This window comes from Myxine glutinosa, chromosome 14 (genome assembly GCF_964187855.1).
Source record: "Myxine glutinosa chromosome 14, kmMyxGlut1.1, whole genome shotgun sequence".
Lineage (NCBI taxonomy): Eukaryota > Metazoa > Chordata > Myxini > Myxiniformes > Myxinidae > Myxine > Myxine glutinosa.
Genome location: NC_136274.1, coordinates 31264004 through 31279580, shown reverse-complemented (window position 1 = coordinate 31279580; position 15577 = coordinate 31264004). Strand labels below are relative to the sequence as shown.

Here is a 15577-nt window from a genome sequence, read left to right as displayed (position 1 = left end):
GAAATGTGGTTTTCCCAGGAAAGATCATGGCAGATAGTGAGACCCAAAAGCTTGAGTGACAGAACTTCTTGGAGAGGATTATTCAGAAAGTAGATGGGAGGGTTGTCCAGTCGGTCTTTTCGGAGAGACATCGTAAGAGTGTGAGATTTGTCAGGATTGAAAGACATGTTCCACTTGTTTGCCCAGTCTGTGATTTTGTCCAGGTCTGCAGAGAGTGAGGATGCTGCAGACTGCCGATCTGAGGGATGAGGAATGGAACGGCAGAGAGTGGAGTCATCAGCAAAGAGATAGAGAGGATTTTCAAGAGAGTCGGAGAGATCATTGATGAAGACCAGAAAAAGCACAGGGCCCAGAACACTGCCTGGGGAACTTCAGCCTGAACAGGAAGAGGAGATGAGAGAAACCCATTCAGGGCCATACGTTGACTACGACGAGAGAGGAAGTCCGCCACCCATGCGTGGAGATTTCCATGGATACCGAAGGCGGAGAGTTTGGTGAGCAGAGCGGGGTGCCAGACCGTATCGAAGGCACGTGATATGTCGAGGGAGACAGCTCTAATTTCCTGTTTGGCATTGAGGACCTCCATCCATTGTTGAGACAGCAGAAGGAGCATGTCCAGAGTAGAGTGACCTGGTCTGAAACCAAATTGATGATCAGAGATCAAGCCATTGGAGAAGAGGAAAGATTTCATATGCGAAGCAATGATGGATTCCATGACTTTGCTGATTCAAATTGGGAGAAGGCTGATTGGTCTGTAGTTGCTAGGATCTGTTTTTGCACCTTTTTTGTGCAGAGCGGTGATGTTGGCTGATTTCCAAGCAGATGGCAGTTGACCTTGAGCAAAAGAGAGGGTGAAGAGAACAGAGAGAGGGAGTGAAAGAGCGGAAGAACAGGTTTTAGGACCCGTGGGCTGATGCCGTCAGGTCCAGTTGCAGAATCAGAGTCGAGGGTTGACAGAAACTTTTCCACCTTGTCAGGAGGAAAGGACACGGAGTCCAGGAGCAGCTGGGTACGACTGGGTACGGTGGGTACAGAGAGGGATGGGTTTGGGACACAAGATTTAGAGGCAAACACAGAGTTGAGGCATTCAGCTTTTTTACGTGCGGAGTCAGCTGGGTAGCCGTTTGAGGTAAGGGAGGGGATGGAGGGGGATCTTCTTCTTCTTCACGATTAGCCGTGAAGTTGCACCAGGAAGTCGACTAGCGTATCCGTACTGTCTACGGGTTACATCGCAGTACGATTTAGCTCACACGACAAATAATTTTCGATTTCCCACACATACGCCAAGTCGATGCATTCTTAGTGGTGGTAGTAATACAAATCGAGATGGTTTCATGCTACACCAATGGCCTAAAGATCCTGAGTTTGCAAAAAACTGGACGAGGTTTGTCCGAAATACCCACGTTTGGATCGGGCCGACTTTTAAGAAACAATGGATATGGCTATTGATTTTATGGTTATCCGCCACAAATGAGAGAAGATGCCATCCCCATGATTATGCGGAACAAACAGCTGTCACTTCAAACAGTAAGACCAACTCTAGCCAGCTACCAGCACATATGCACAGGCGATTTGAGCAGTGAATCAAGAACCTGTGTTTGCCTGCCGGTGACCGATCTCACCTCGCCACCACCCCACACTCCCTCCTCGGACCACACACCCCTCCACTGGGGTGAGGCATCAACAGGGCACGACACAGCATGGACACGGCACGAACATGGCACAGTACGGACACGATGGTGGAACACAGCACGGACATGATGTTGGGACACGACACAGCATGACCACAGACACAAATGGCATCCCAGGAAAGTATAAACCAGGACGATCCTAGAACATACAGGTCGACAGATCAGCCTGCGATGGTGGGACAAAGCATTTGTCGCGCATTTTGTCGGCGGTGTGCATGGGTGGTGTCCGTGCTGTCGTGCCGTGTCCGTGACTTGTCCGTGATGTGTCACGTTTGTGCTGTGTCATGCCATCTCCATTCTGTGTCATGCCGTATTTCTTCTGGAGTAATATAACTGATTATTATTTATTTATTTATTTTTGTATACAAGATCACGGCTCGTGTAAGAGCTAACATTAATGACAAAAAAACAAACGGACACATAAGACAAAATAAAGGCAGCGGGAGACAAGATGGGGAGAGAGGGGGAAGCACATAAGTACAACATTTGAGAGCAGGGACATCAGGAGATCTGTGGGAAAGAGAGAGGAGGAGGCATGGGAAGGGAGGTGGGGGGATGAGAGAGGTAAAAACCAATCCGGGACCAATCGGCACTCTGACCATGACCACCCTGCCCTGACGAATCTGGGCAGCAGGGAAGAATGGGGAAGATTTGGCCCATAAATTGTGTTGGGGGAAACAACCACCACAAAGAGGCATCCCCGATAGTTGTCCCTTCAGAGTTGCTAATGACGGTGGAATCAGTACCATCTGAATCCAAACTCTAAATACACTGTTCTCAAAGCAAAGCCGCCGTTTGGATCAGGGTGAATTCATAGTGTGATGTCACTTGCGAAATCGAAAATCGACACTCTAGGTCTTTTTGCGAAACTTTGTGATTGGCAAAAATAAATAAATAAATAATTCCTTCAAATTAGACCGTGATTAATGATTTTCAATGGCTTTCTGGAAAAAACATTGTGGTTGGGTTCCCCTGAAGGCAGCACATATACCTATATAGCAAGTGCATATTTCACCTGGATTCAAATAAGAATTTAGTTTGCAGGCACGGAAGTGCTTCAGTTTGAAATGAAAGCCGAAATTACTGTAAAATAATACATTTTTCGTGGAAATGGCAAAAGCATGAAATGTGTTGATATAAACTCGGTAAGTTTATCAGGTTAACAGGTAGGCGTATTAATAGGTAGATAGCAAGGGGTATAATATGAGAAGGGGGTTCTCTCTTTTGACAGTTATAACCTCATTAGATGGAATTATTTTGTGGTTATAAGCAATTACATTTTTATTGTTTAATGGACAGAACTGAATATATGCGTATCACTTACCTGGAAGTTTGTTATATGTTGAGTTGATCTTTTGTTTTTCTACCTCTTTATTGTCTATGGTTCGTATCTTGAAGTGATGGTTGATATATGGTTTTCCACGGCATCCATACTTTAACTCTGTTTCTCTTAATAGGATGGTGATGGAAGCAAATGATCTATTTTATATCGTATTGTTAAAGGTACACAATTTATTGATAAATTAAGATATTGTGCAACAATGAAGGAGATTATTAAATAATTGTGGCACGAGCAATAAAAAGCACTCCAGAAAGGGGGAGCACAGAATAGATAGGTAAGTTATGTAACCGTGTAAACAAAGGTGTTAAGACACCATCCTGCTACCACCTCACATCATCACCCATGCGGATGCTGCACCAAAATGTGCAAATTACAATCGCATCTACCTTTTACTCGTCATCATACTGTATTAATATGTCATCTACGTTATTTTGGGCCACGTCTTTGGAATAGTATTGATGGAGCAGTGAAGGCACAGTCATCTGGTTTAAATCTTCCTATAAACAAAATCTGATCTCATGAATTGAAACTTTCCTTTCTTCACGTTCATTTGTTATTCATTCCTGTAAGTCTTTGCCTTATTGTTATTTCATTCTTTTTATCCGTTTATTTTTGCTGTTGTTATTTACAGTATTCTTGAATATTGTTACATTTGTGGGGGGTAGGCAATACCTTAGTCCAGGTAGAATTGCATAGGTAGTGTGCTCCGACTATCATGAAGAAGAAGAAACCCTCATGTATCATAAGTAGGGATTTGGTAGACCGTATGTCGTGCAAGCTCGTATCTTCGTTCCCATGCAAGCGTTGTTTGGGATTAATGGTAAATCCCCTGTATGTAATGGCCTCTGTTATTTTTCCTGTGTTCCTTATGACACATGTAGCACACACACATAGCCAGGAAATTGCGCAATAACCACACTAAATAAAAAGCGACCGGAAAGCAGGCATCGAACACTACCGCTGGTGCCGCAGCCACTACATCACCACCTCAATCAGGCAGGCTGAGGGGCCACGCCCCGAAGAGCAGTGATTGGTCCGGGAAAGATTGGCGCAAAGACTGCTAAGATGGGACTATGGGATTGGTGGAGCAGGCACGGATGATGTCAGAGCCCCGAGTATAAAAGAACGCTCTGCCCGACATTTTCTCTCTTCTTGCTTCTTGATTTCCTCGCATGTTCTGGGTTTGGTGGCGAGCAGTCGTCGCCCCGACATCTCGTGGCTGGCTCTGATATTCGAGATTCGACAACGAACGGTCGAAGTTCACGAGTCCTCTTCTTCTTAGCCTCTTCTCTTCTTCGTCTTCTCGTGGCTGGCTTTGATCTTCTGGCTTTGGCGGTGAATGGTCACGATTTGATATCTCGCTCTGCTTCGGGAGTTCACGGCGAGTGGACGGAGTTTGTGGCGCTCTTGCGCTGGGAGACGTGGGTGTTGGTGTTGGTGAACGAGATCGTGAGGACAAGCGCAGCTGGAAGAGCGAGCTGCGCGCCAAGGTCGTTCCCGCACACAGACTTCGCGCCAACAAGCGCATTTCCGCGCGCAAGGATGCGGGAAATGGGACGATTCCTGACGAGATTCAAGAGCAGCTTGGAGCTAAGTGCCCACAAATAACACACATTTATTTTCGTTCTTTTCTATTTCCCTTTGTCTGTATTCGGGTCTGTATGGGGCGCTCCAATTAGGAATTTAGTTTTATCGTGCATTCTTTGTTACCGGCATTTTCTTTCATAAAGCCGGTATTTTTGTATATTTTAATCCTGTGTCGGCTTGGAATTAATTATCCAGGTGCTGTCTGGTAAGTCTGTCTGTCTGTCTGTCTGTTAATTACCCAGTCTGTTAAGTCTGGTGGAAGCCATCCAGGTAAGTTCACCATCCTCCTTTCCCTCGCGTGTAAGGAATACCATCATTTTTGGATTGAACGCCTTGGAGTAAAGCTCGTTTGGTCATCCGTGTCGCCCTGCGGTGTTCACTACAGGGTAGTCACACAACAATATTTTACCTTAATTTTTGTACCATTCGGTAGTTTTCATCCAATTTATCATTTGTCATTTATATTGTTAGTCAATACGCATATCAATGGTGAAGAATCACTTTTAAAAAATCTACCAGACGGATCCGGATCCAGATCTTCACCAAAATTGAATCGATTCTTCCTTGTCACACACACAACCTGCCCAACATGTTTCGTCCAAATCCATCCATAACTTTTTGAGATATCCTGCTATGTATCGTTTTTGGCCCGATCACTCAATGGTGAAGAATCACTTTAAAAATCAAATAATTCTCATATCCGAATCCATATTCAGATATTCACCAATATCGAATAGAATCGTCCTTGTCAGACACCCAACCGGTCTGCGAAGTTTTGTCCAAATCCATCCACAACTTTTTGAGATATCCTGCTATGTATCGTTTTTGGCCCTATCTCCCAATGGTGAAGAATCATTAAAAAAATTCTAGTAGCCGGATCCGAATCCGGATCTTCACCAAAATCTAATCATTACGTCCTTGTGACATACGCTACCTTTCTGCCAAATTTCGTCAAAATCCGTCAGCAACTTTTTTGAGATATTTTGTTCACAAACAAACGGACAAATGGACAAACAGACAGGGGTGAAAACATAACCTCCATCCACCTTTGGTGGCGGAGGTAACAAGCCTTGGCTTCTTATTATGCCTCCATATTTGCTTCTCTTCATGTTCTCTTGATTGTATCCTTCTGAGTTCATCAAGTTCCGGAAGTATTACATTCGTATATTTTTGTTTGACTGTATTTATATTGGCAACTATGGAAATAAATGTTTCTTTGAATTGAATTTGAATTTTAATCTTATGATTTCCACACAGAGAAGGCATAAACACCTAAAACACCAATAGGTATGCAAGTTATGCTTTATAACACTAATGATTCAAGTAGCCAAACTGAAGTTTCACAAATCAAACATAACAATAATGTTATATATACAAAGGCCATATCGCAATTCACATAATATTACCAGACATTTACATGAATCTCAGAAATGGCTCAGGCATTCAGAAAACATGGAAATCAATGTAAAAGTTATGTTACTCTCTCATTCCTAAATCTGCTGATTGCATCATTAATGAGACCCTGCAATAACAATGATGCATCCATTCTGTAGATTAGGGTGGAAATTTATAATGGTGCCTCCTCACAAAGACTGACTCTGTTTGAAGGATACTGTGGGAACTTTAGTGTCCGTGAGCAAATGTTTACAGATAGGAGGCATTCCATCGCTATATCATCCCTCCCATACCAACAGATCATATTTTCCAGTCTCAATAACATTGCTGCTTCCTTCCAGCAACTCTTTGAACTCACTCAGATGTTTGTTGGAAAATCACTTTGTTCAATTGTTACCCTACAACCTGTTGTCAGTTTACTGATCTTCCATCCTTTGTCATATCTAGCTCTTCCAGGTAGATCAATATATTTATTAACAATCTTAGGGTGCTGTTGTAAATTTGCCACAATGTACACGTCAATATATTGGAGCAAATTTGCAACATCCGCCTTGAGTGGGTTTTAAAAAGGTAACCTTAAGATATGGTGGTAGAGGCTTATGTGATATCAATGTTGAAAAAAAATACACTTCCATTCACACAGGGGATAAGGGAGAGGAGGCACATTGAGATAGAAAATGTCATGCAAAATTTTTTCAAGCTTTCACCTCATCAGGATGACAAAATGATGGACACAACACTTAAATAATTATGGCACATTGAAATAAATGCACACAAAATGTGTAATAATGTTGAGTATTTGGATTACCAAGTGAAATTGTGGGAGATGACAAAGAGGAAATCAAAAGTAAAGATGTGAAAAAGTGGCTAGGTCTGTGATATGGGCCTGGAGGAAAAGTGAAGAACAGACAGGTCGAGCCACACATTCCGTTCTGGGCGGCAGAGTCTTAAAATATTCATTCAAGGAAACAGGACACTATTGGCTCACTACATCAAGCCATGAAGAATCGACTGTGAGCAGGGTGAGAACCCAGCCCAAGGATAGGCCTAAGGCACAGGCACGCCATGTGTGGATACCATCATGCCAATTTCACTAGTAGCATGACCTCCTTGTAGATGGCAACATTTGGCATTTGTATGATATCCCTGTCTGCCACTTCAGTGAACTGGTATAGAAAAGGCACTGATGGAAAGTACATGAAAAGATCAATCTGATCTTTCAAAGCCAGAAACTCCTCTTACAAGCCCCACCAAATGAGAAGCAGTCATCCAGTAATCCATTCTTTGTTGCCCTTCTCATGTCGAAGCTTTCTACTTACCTCCACTTCTTTGTCATGCTTTTCTCTTATAGAATGTGGAATCACCTGCCTGAGCCATTCCTATTGTACAATTTGGTTGAATCCTTAAAAAGGCAAGCAATCACCATGACATATTGTCATATTACCAACTACCAACAATCTCTTATAATTTCAACAACTCTGGGCCTTTTGTCTACCTTCAACCATATATATACTGTAGCTGCTGTTGTATATACAGTATGTGTACGTCCCTTCTCCAACTGTACAACATCCAATTATTTTATCGACATTCATCCTTTTGTCATCCAGCTCCTCCATGAGCCACAAACTCAGGTAATAAAAATTAATCCTCCACAATTACACATTTTGAAGTCTTCCTGCTTTAAATGTTGACATCATGTCAATCTTGCTCAAATCATGCATGAAGTCAGCTGAAAACACTTCTCACCTCTGGGGCACTGCGTTTGAAATCTCGACTTTGCTCAACCAGACGACGGCGGGACTCCTCACTCCCTTCCTGTCGACTTGCCAGCTCGACGGCTGTTGCACCCAGCTCCCTCTGTGGAATAAATAATGAAGAGGTATAATATATGAAATAAAAACTTCAAAGCCACAAAATATAGCAATCGAATGTTACAATAAGTCAGGAATACAAATTTTTGGACAAAGTTTAATGGTGCAAAAGTATTCAGAAACCTCAACCGTCTAAGAGAATAAAAGTTGTATGAGAATATATTCACAAAAGGCACAATTGTTAAACTTGCAAGAAATATTTGGTTGGGGTATATTTAAATCATCAAGTTTGAAGTAGGTATAGTAATAGGAAATACCATGATGGTCAAATTCTAACGTTAGGGGGGAAAAAAGAAAAAAAATCACAAACAATACAACTAAAAATGCGAAGAAAGGACTGAGGTCAAGACTCGATTTAATATCAATACAAAGACTAGATTTGAAGACACGGAAGGTACAAAATGTTGGGTGGGAGAGGGTCAAAGGAATGGAGGTGGGCTTAAATTTGGACTTAGCGTTCATGCCAAGGAATTGATTTACTTGTCAAATGCATTATGACCTGTAGGGACTGGGGAGACAAAAAAAGGTAGAAAGTAACATGATGTGGAGCGAAAGTAACAGACCCTAATCTTGGCATAAGAAGAGGTCACTCACTAAATGTAGATAAAAAGCAAAGGTGGCACAGCACACCATGTCAAATAAACTGAGGTGCATTGGGATACAGAGCGCATTGGGCCATTCCTTCTAAGCAACTATTCTTGGCCAACGATATTAAATGCTACACATTGGCACTTAATACCAATGCTAAATAATAAATGCTAGATGGGATGCCCCAATGCAGCATGTAAACCCAATGCATCCCAATTTCCCCAAATACTACTCAACCGAGAGATCCTTTACCAGGTACAGTCGTGGCCACAAATATTGGCACCCTTGCACTTTTTTCAAATGATGCACAATTTCTTCCAGAAAATTGCTGAAATTAAAAAATATTTTGGTATCCGCATATGAATTTCTTTGGTTTGCAGTGGAACAAAACAAGAAAAACTGAAAAAAATTACTAAATCTTAGCTTATTCCACACAGAAATCCGAAAATGGCCCGGACAATATTATTGGCACCTCTTAGAAGTTGCTAGAAATAATTAGATTTCAAGCAGGTGATTCTCCTTCACTTTGGTATTGAATTCATCTGTGGTGAGTTGCAGGTGCCTGCAATATAAAAATCCCTCCTTCGACAGTTTGAATAGAGAAAAGGAGTCATTCTGCTGTTTTGTGTCACTGTATGTACCGCAATGAGCATGGAGAAAAGAGAGAAAACCAGAGAATTGTCTAAGGAGGTCAGACACAAGATTGTAGCCAAGCATGGACAATCTCAAGGCTACAAGTCCATCTCCTGAGACCTTGATGTTCCTGTGTCCACCGTACGCAATGTTATCAGGAAGTTTAAGGCCCGTGGCACTGTAGCCAACCTCCCTGGACATGGCCGCAAGAGAAAACCTGATCGAAGATTGCAGCGAAGGATTGTTCGAATGGTGGAGAAAGCACCTCGACCAACTGCCAAACAGATTCAAGCTGACCTTCAGACAAAAGGTGTGACTGTTTCAACTTGCACCATCCGTCACCAACTCAATGAAAGTGGATTATATGGTAGGAGACCCAGGGAGGACCGCACTGCTGAGAGAGAGACATAAGAAAGCTCAACTAGAGTTTGCCAAAGCTCACCTGAACAAGCTAAAATCCTACTGGGAGAATGTCCTGCAGACAGATGAGACCAAATTTGAGCTTTTTGGTAAAACACATCATCTCTATGTTTACAGAAACAAAATGAAGCCTTCAAAGAAAAGAACACCTTCCCTACAGTCAAACATGGAGGAGGTTCAGTGATGTTTTGGGGTTGCTGTGCTGCCTCTGGCACTGGGAGCCTTGAATGTGTGCCCATGGTAAGATCAGGAGACATCATGAAATCAGGAGATTACCAAGGCATTTTGGAGCGCGATGTTCAACCCAGTGTCAGAAAGCTGGGTCTCCATCGAAGGTCATGGGTGTTGCAGCAGAACAATGACCCCAAACACACTTCAAAAAGCACCCAGGAATGGTTCAAGACAAAACGCTGGACTGTTCTGAAGTGGCCAGCAATGAGTCCAGATCTAAATCCCATTGAACACCTGTGGGGAGATCTGAAAACAGCAGTTGGGAGAAGGAACCCTTCAAATCTGGGAGAACTGGAGCAGTTTGCACAAGAAGAGTGGGTCAAACTGCCCGTAGAGAGGCGTAGGAAGCTCATTCATGGCTATAGGAAGCGCTTGACTGCAGTTATTCTGTCCAAAAGCTGTGCTACCAAATATTAAGTCTAGGGTGTGAATAATTTTGTCAATGCCATTTATTTTTATTTTCTGATTTAAAAGGATATATTAAGTTCTGAAACAAAAACAAAGGTTCTGTAATATTAACAGTGAAATAAAGAATTGTCGAGACCAAATACTTTTGTAAGTCAACTTATTTTTAGAGAAAATTGTGAGTTCTTTTTTAAAAGTGCAAGGGTGCCAATATTTTTGGCTACGACTGTACATGTGCCCATTCAGAGTCAGAGTCTTGAAGAAAGCACAATGGTAACAGTATGTTCAAGCTAGTCAAGTAAAGTAATATCCTAACAACTCTGTTGGGTTGACTTTGCTCAGTGAGTCCTTGGGATCTTAAAAGATGCAGCAATATGTTCTTTACATTTCTGACTGCACTCTGTGTTCTAAGACAATGGTGAAACATCCACAGCAGCCACTCTGACAAGTCTTTGTCATACAAGTCAACACCGCATGTATTGCGATGGTTTGAGGCCTGCTTGAGCACATTCTGATTGAAGCAAGCATCGGAAAGAAACACCTTCCTCTATCTCTGGCTTGGCTTGGTACAGGTGACTGTCAGTTGGCACAGATGACCTCCATTGCCATTTTTCTGACATTCATGCAAGCCGATGTAACCTTAAACCACGTATGCTCGAAGCAATATTTATTGCTGTGAGCATGTGGTTTAAGGTTACCTCTAGGCTGGTGCAGAGGGGAAACTGTCAATGAGCTGCCCATGCTGAATAAACCAAATAAGAGCTTTCTCTTCAAACATCCAGACGAGCAAACGCTTGCATGTGGAACACATGTGGGCACCACTTTAGGATGCTCATAGCCGACAATGAATAACATTATGATACTGCAAGAGCCAAGAGAAGGACAATGAAAAGGCAGGGCTCTCGTGTGGTGAAACTGATTGGTATATCTTTTACACAGAGCGCAGATAGATATTCACACTTGTAAAATTAAAAGGAATATGGGTGGATTACTTTTTTCTGCTCATGCTTGCAAGAGTCAGGTTTTTTTGGATGGTTATGAAAGCTTTCCTTAAGGTTTCTCTCATAGAAAGCTGTTGCATAAGGTGATAGCAAGTGATAGAAGAGGTAAGCCCACAGGATAAGTTGAAAATTGGATGAGGAAAATGAAAAAGAAAGCGGTAGTAAATGGTCACAAAGGAAAGTATGAGTAATCTAGAATATGGTTCATACTAACTAGTCTATATTCTGCAGGGTCCATTACTTTTTGTCATTTAAGTAAGCAATCTAAATTAAGACAGATGATTGGGTTATCAACTTTGCAAATGACACCTCGATGGGCAGTAAGGCAAAGAGCTTCAAAGAAAAGAACAGATGCATGAAAGTTTGGGTGGCTTTGGGGAAATGGCTGCAGATATTTGTAAGAAAGCAATGGGAATTGAGATAAGAAGCAGTTGTTTAAGTTTGGTTGGTTTTCGTGTAAACAGCTTCCTGTAGCATTGGAAGTTGTGTGAAATAATTAAAATAAATAAGTATTAAATGGGGGTTTGTTTTTTGGTTGCTGGTGTTGTTGTTGGCGTGTTTTTTTGTTGGTGTTTTAATTTTTATTGAATAAATAAATTAAACTGGAAGTGTGTCATTAGTGTTTACTGGAAGGGAAACTTCATTATAAATAGAAGGCCTGTGTATTGATTTGCGTGCTGATTTATTTTCTGTGTACATTCTGTGGTGGTTAGGTAAGCAGTGGCAAGGTCTCGTGTGACGTCAACCACAATGACGTCATTAGTAGAAAAGCTGACTCCACCCACAGGCATTTTGATTCACATGCACTTCAGACCAAACACATCATCGAACCTGTCATATTCACAATCAATATGCCCGACCTTTACAATGTTAAAACATAAACATCCAGGAGCATGCGAGGCAGCGCTTCATTGCCTATACACCACCCCAAAAAAGGGATAGTTCTCCAGGTCCGTGTTGGTGCAAGTTTAAAATGCAACTTGTTTAGAAAATTATGCATTGCTAACTGCATACTTTTTGAAAGCCAAGATCTAAAGAAATATTGTAGTGGCTGCCGCTGAGTTTTCACAATCGCCTTGCACCTATCAAGGACGCGGAGCGATCACCATGCCGGGCTCGTCCAGGACGCCCGGGCAGGCCCGCGCTCAACTTGCCAGGCCTCGGTCGGGACGCCCGGGCATGCCCGGGCATGCCCGGGCAGGCTCGCCCTCAACTTGCCAGGCCGCAGCCAGGACGCTGGGCCACGCCCCCTGGCGCCGGGCCTGGGCAAACCCCCTGGGATAATAGATATATATTGCTGACAGATAAACGGGTTTTCAGAGTGCCTGAGTGTTTGATTTCATTAAAGCAACTCGGATGAATTCTAGCTTTTTGTCGCGTCCATTCTTCCGATCGACGTGGGAGCCCCAGCTCCTTCATTGGTGACCTATCGACATGGACACGGCAGTCGCCCTTAAACTGCCTACCTTCTGGGAGGCTCACGCGGCGGTTTGGTTCGCACAGGCGGAGTCCCTGTTCGCCCTGCGAGGCATCACGGCCGACGACACCCGCTTCCACCATGTGGTAGCTGCGCTCGGGTCGGCTACCGCGGCCCGCGCCCTGAGCCTCCTCGAAAGCCCGCCAGCCGCTGACAAATACGGCGCGATTAAGAAGCTTCTCCTCGATGCTTTCGCCCTCCCATCGGCGGAACGCGCACGGCGCCTGCTCGAACTGCCTGAGCTCGGCGACACGCGCCCTTCCGAGCGAATGGACTACATGCTTTCACTGCTCGGCGAGCACTCTCCGGCATTCCTGTTCCGGGAGCTGTTCCTCCGTCAGCTGCCTAACCCGGTACGCCTCGCCCTGGCAAGCACGTCGATCACAGATCCCCGGGCCCTTGCCAGAGAAGCCGACAAGATCTCCGCCGCAGGACAGCGCATCGCAGCGGCGACATGGGACCCACCGCCGTCCGACGCAACACCCAGGGCGCCCGAGCACCCGGCACGGTCGACGGCCGAACTGCCGACGCCATTGGCGGCCGCTCTACCGAGCCGACCACCTCCAGCACGACGACCGAGGCCTCCACCTGACCAAGCGTGGTGTTACTATCATGCCAGGTTCGGACAGAAGGCCCGGACATGCCGACCCCCGTGCACCTTCGGCAGGCCGGGAAACGGCCGGGCCGGCGTTCATTACCAGCCATGAGCGCCGGCCACACGGGCAACTTACTGTTCATCACGGATAAAGCGTCCGGACGGCGCTTCCTGTGCGACACCGGCGCCCAACTGAGCGTCATACCCGCCTCTGACCAGGACAGGCAATCCGCGGTTTGCGGCCCCTCCTTAGTTGCGGCCAACGGATCGACTATCCGCACCTTCGGCCCACGCAACGTCACCCTCTGCTTCGGCGGCCAACGCTTTGCTTGGACGTTTGTAACCGCCAACGTGCCCATGGCTCTGCTAGGCGCCGACTTCCTCTGCGCACACGGACTGCTGGTGGACGTCCAACGGCGTCGTTTAATCAACGCTGAAACCTTCAGCTCCCTGGTATGCACATTGAGCAGCTCCGCGCCGACCGAGCTGGCATGCACCGTCCCGGCGGCGAACGAGTTTGCTCGCCTGCTCACGGAGTTCCCGGCCCTCACGCGGCCGACGTTTTCGGCCGTCGCAGTACGGCATGGGATCGAGCACCACATACCAACCACGGGCCCGCCGGTCTACGCCAGGGCCCGCCGCCTCGACCCAGCCAAGCTCGCCGTAGCGAAGGCCGAATTCGACGCGTTGGAGCACCTCGGCATCGTGCGGCGCTCCGATAGCGCGTGGGCCTCGCCACTGCACATCGTGCCAAAGCCGGGGGGTGGATGGCGCCCGTGTGGCGACTACCGCCGTCTCAATGACGCTACCACCCCCGACAGGTACCCGATCCCGCATATCCAAGACTTCTCCGCCCGTCTGGCGGGACGGGTCATTTTTTCGAAAATTGATCTCATACGGGGATATCACCAGGTACCTGTCAGGGCGGCCGACGTCCCTAAAACGGCAGTCATCACGCCGTTCGGCTTATTCGAATTCTTGCGGATGCCGTTTGGTCTCAAGAACGCGGCTCAGGCGTTCCAGCGCTTGATGGACGGCGTGCTGCGTGACCTGCCGTTCCTTTTCGTTTACCTGGACGACATCCTCGTCGCCAGCACGTCCCGGGCCGAGCACCTCCTCCACCTCCGAACACTGTTCGAGCGCCTCAGCGAGCACGGCCTCATCGTCAACCCGGCCAAAATGCCACTTCGGCACGACGGCCGTTGATTTTTTGGGCCACCACATCACCAAGAACGGGGCCGTGCCGCTGCCAACAAAGGTCGAGGCCATCACCACGTTCCCGCGTCCCCGCACCATAAAGGCCCTGCAGGAATTCCTGGGAATGGTGAATTTTTATCACCGCTTCGTGCCCCGCGCTGCTCAACTCATGCGGCCCCTCTACGACGCCCTCCGGGGCAAGCCGGCCAAGCACGACATCGCCTGGTCCGCAGCAATGGATGCGGCCTTCCAACGCTCAAAGCGGGCCCTCGCCGACGCAACACTGCTCACTCACCCGGTGCTCAACGCTCCCATCGCCCTCACCACGGATGCCTCCGACTACGCGGTGGGCGCCGTACATGAGCAATGGGTGAACGGGGTTTGGCAGCCACTCGCTTTTTTCAGCCGGCAGCTCCGGCCGAACGAGCTCAAATACAGCACGTTTGACCGGGAGCTCCTCGGTCTACACCTGGCCGTCCGCCATTTCCGCCACCTCCTGGAGGGCCGACCTTTCACGGCGTTCGTCGACCACAAGCCGTTGGTTTACGCCATGGCCAAGGTCACGGAGCCATGGTCGGCCCGCCAACAGCGCCACCTCTCCGCCGTGTCGGAGTTTACCACGGACATCCGGCACGTCGCCGGCAAAAACAACGCCGTGGCCGACTGTCTTTCCCGGGCCAGCGCGAACGCGGTCCACCTGGGCGTGGATTTTGCGCTTATGGCGGCGGACCAAACCACCGACACCACGGTGCAAGCCCTCCGGGCGGCGGACACGGGCCTCCGCCTGGCCGACATCCCCTGCGCGGACACTGTCCTGCTCTGCGACGTCTCCCAAGGCCAGCCTCGCCCCATCGTGCCCGTCGCCTGGCAACGCCGCATCTTCGCCTCCCTCCACGGCCTTTCCCACCCGGGCCGTAAAGCTTCCCAGAAGCTGGTGTCGGCGCGTTTCGTCTGGCACGGCCTTCGTCGGGACGTCCGCGATTGGACCAGCACCTGCACGGCCTGCCAACGGGCCAAGGTCCACCGACACACCCAGGCCCCGCTGGCACCTTTCACCGTGCCCGAACGACGTTTCGACCATGTCAACGTGGATCTGGTGGGCCCCCTCCCCCCGTCACGGGGGTTCACACACCTGCTCACCATG

At 46.9% G+C, this 15577-nt stretch overlaps 1 protein-coding gene across 2 annotated transcripts in view; it reads right to left on the bottom strand.

The window, feature by feature from the left end:
• The window catches only part of LOC137439577 (homeobox protein cut-like 1), a 436829-nt gene that overhangs the window by 332247 nt on the left and 89005 nt on the right, over positions 1-15577 (bottom strand). For both annotated transcript variants that reach the window (XM_068135458.2, XM_078768104.1), the window contains exon 2: positions 7762-7872. In XM_068135458.2, coding sequence (XP_067991559.2) covers positions 7762-7872 — 111 coding nt within the window. The remainder of the gene's footprint in view (positions 1-7761; positions 7873-15577) is intronic.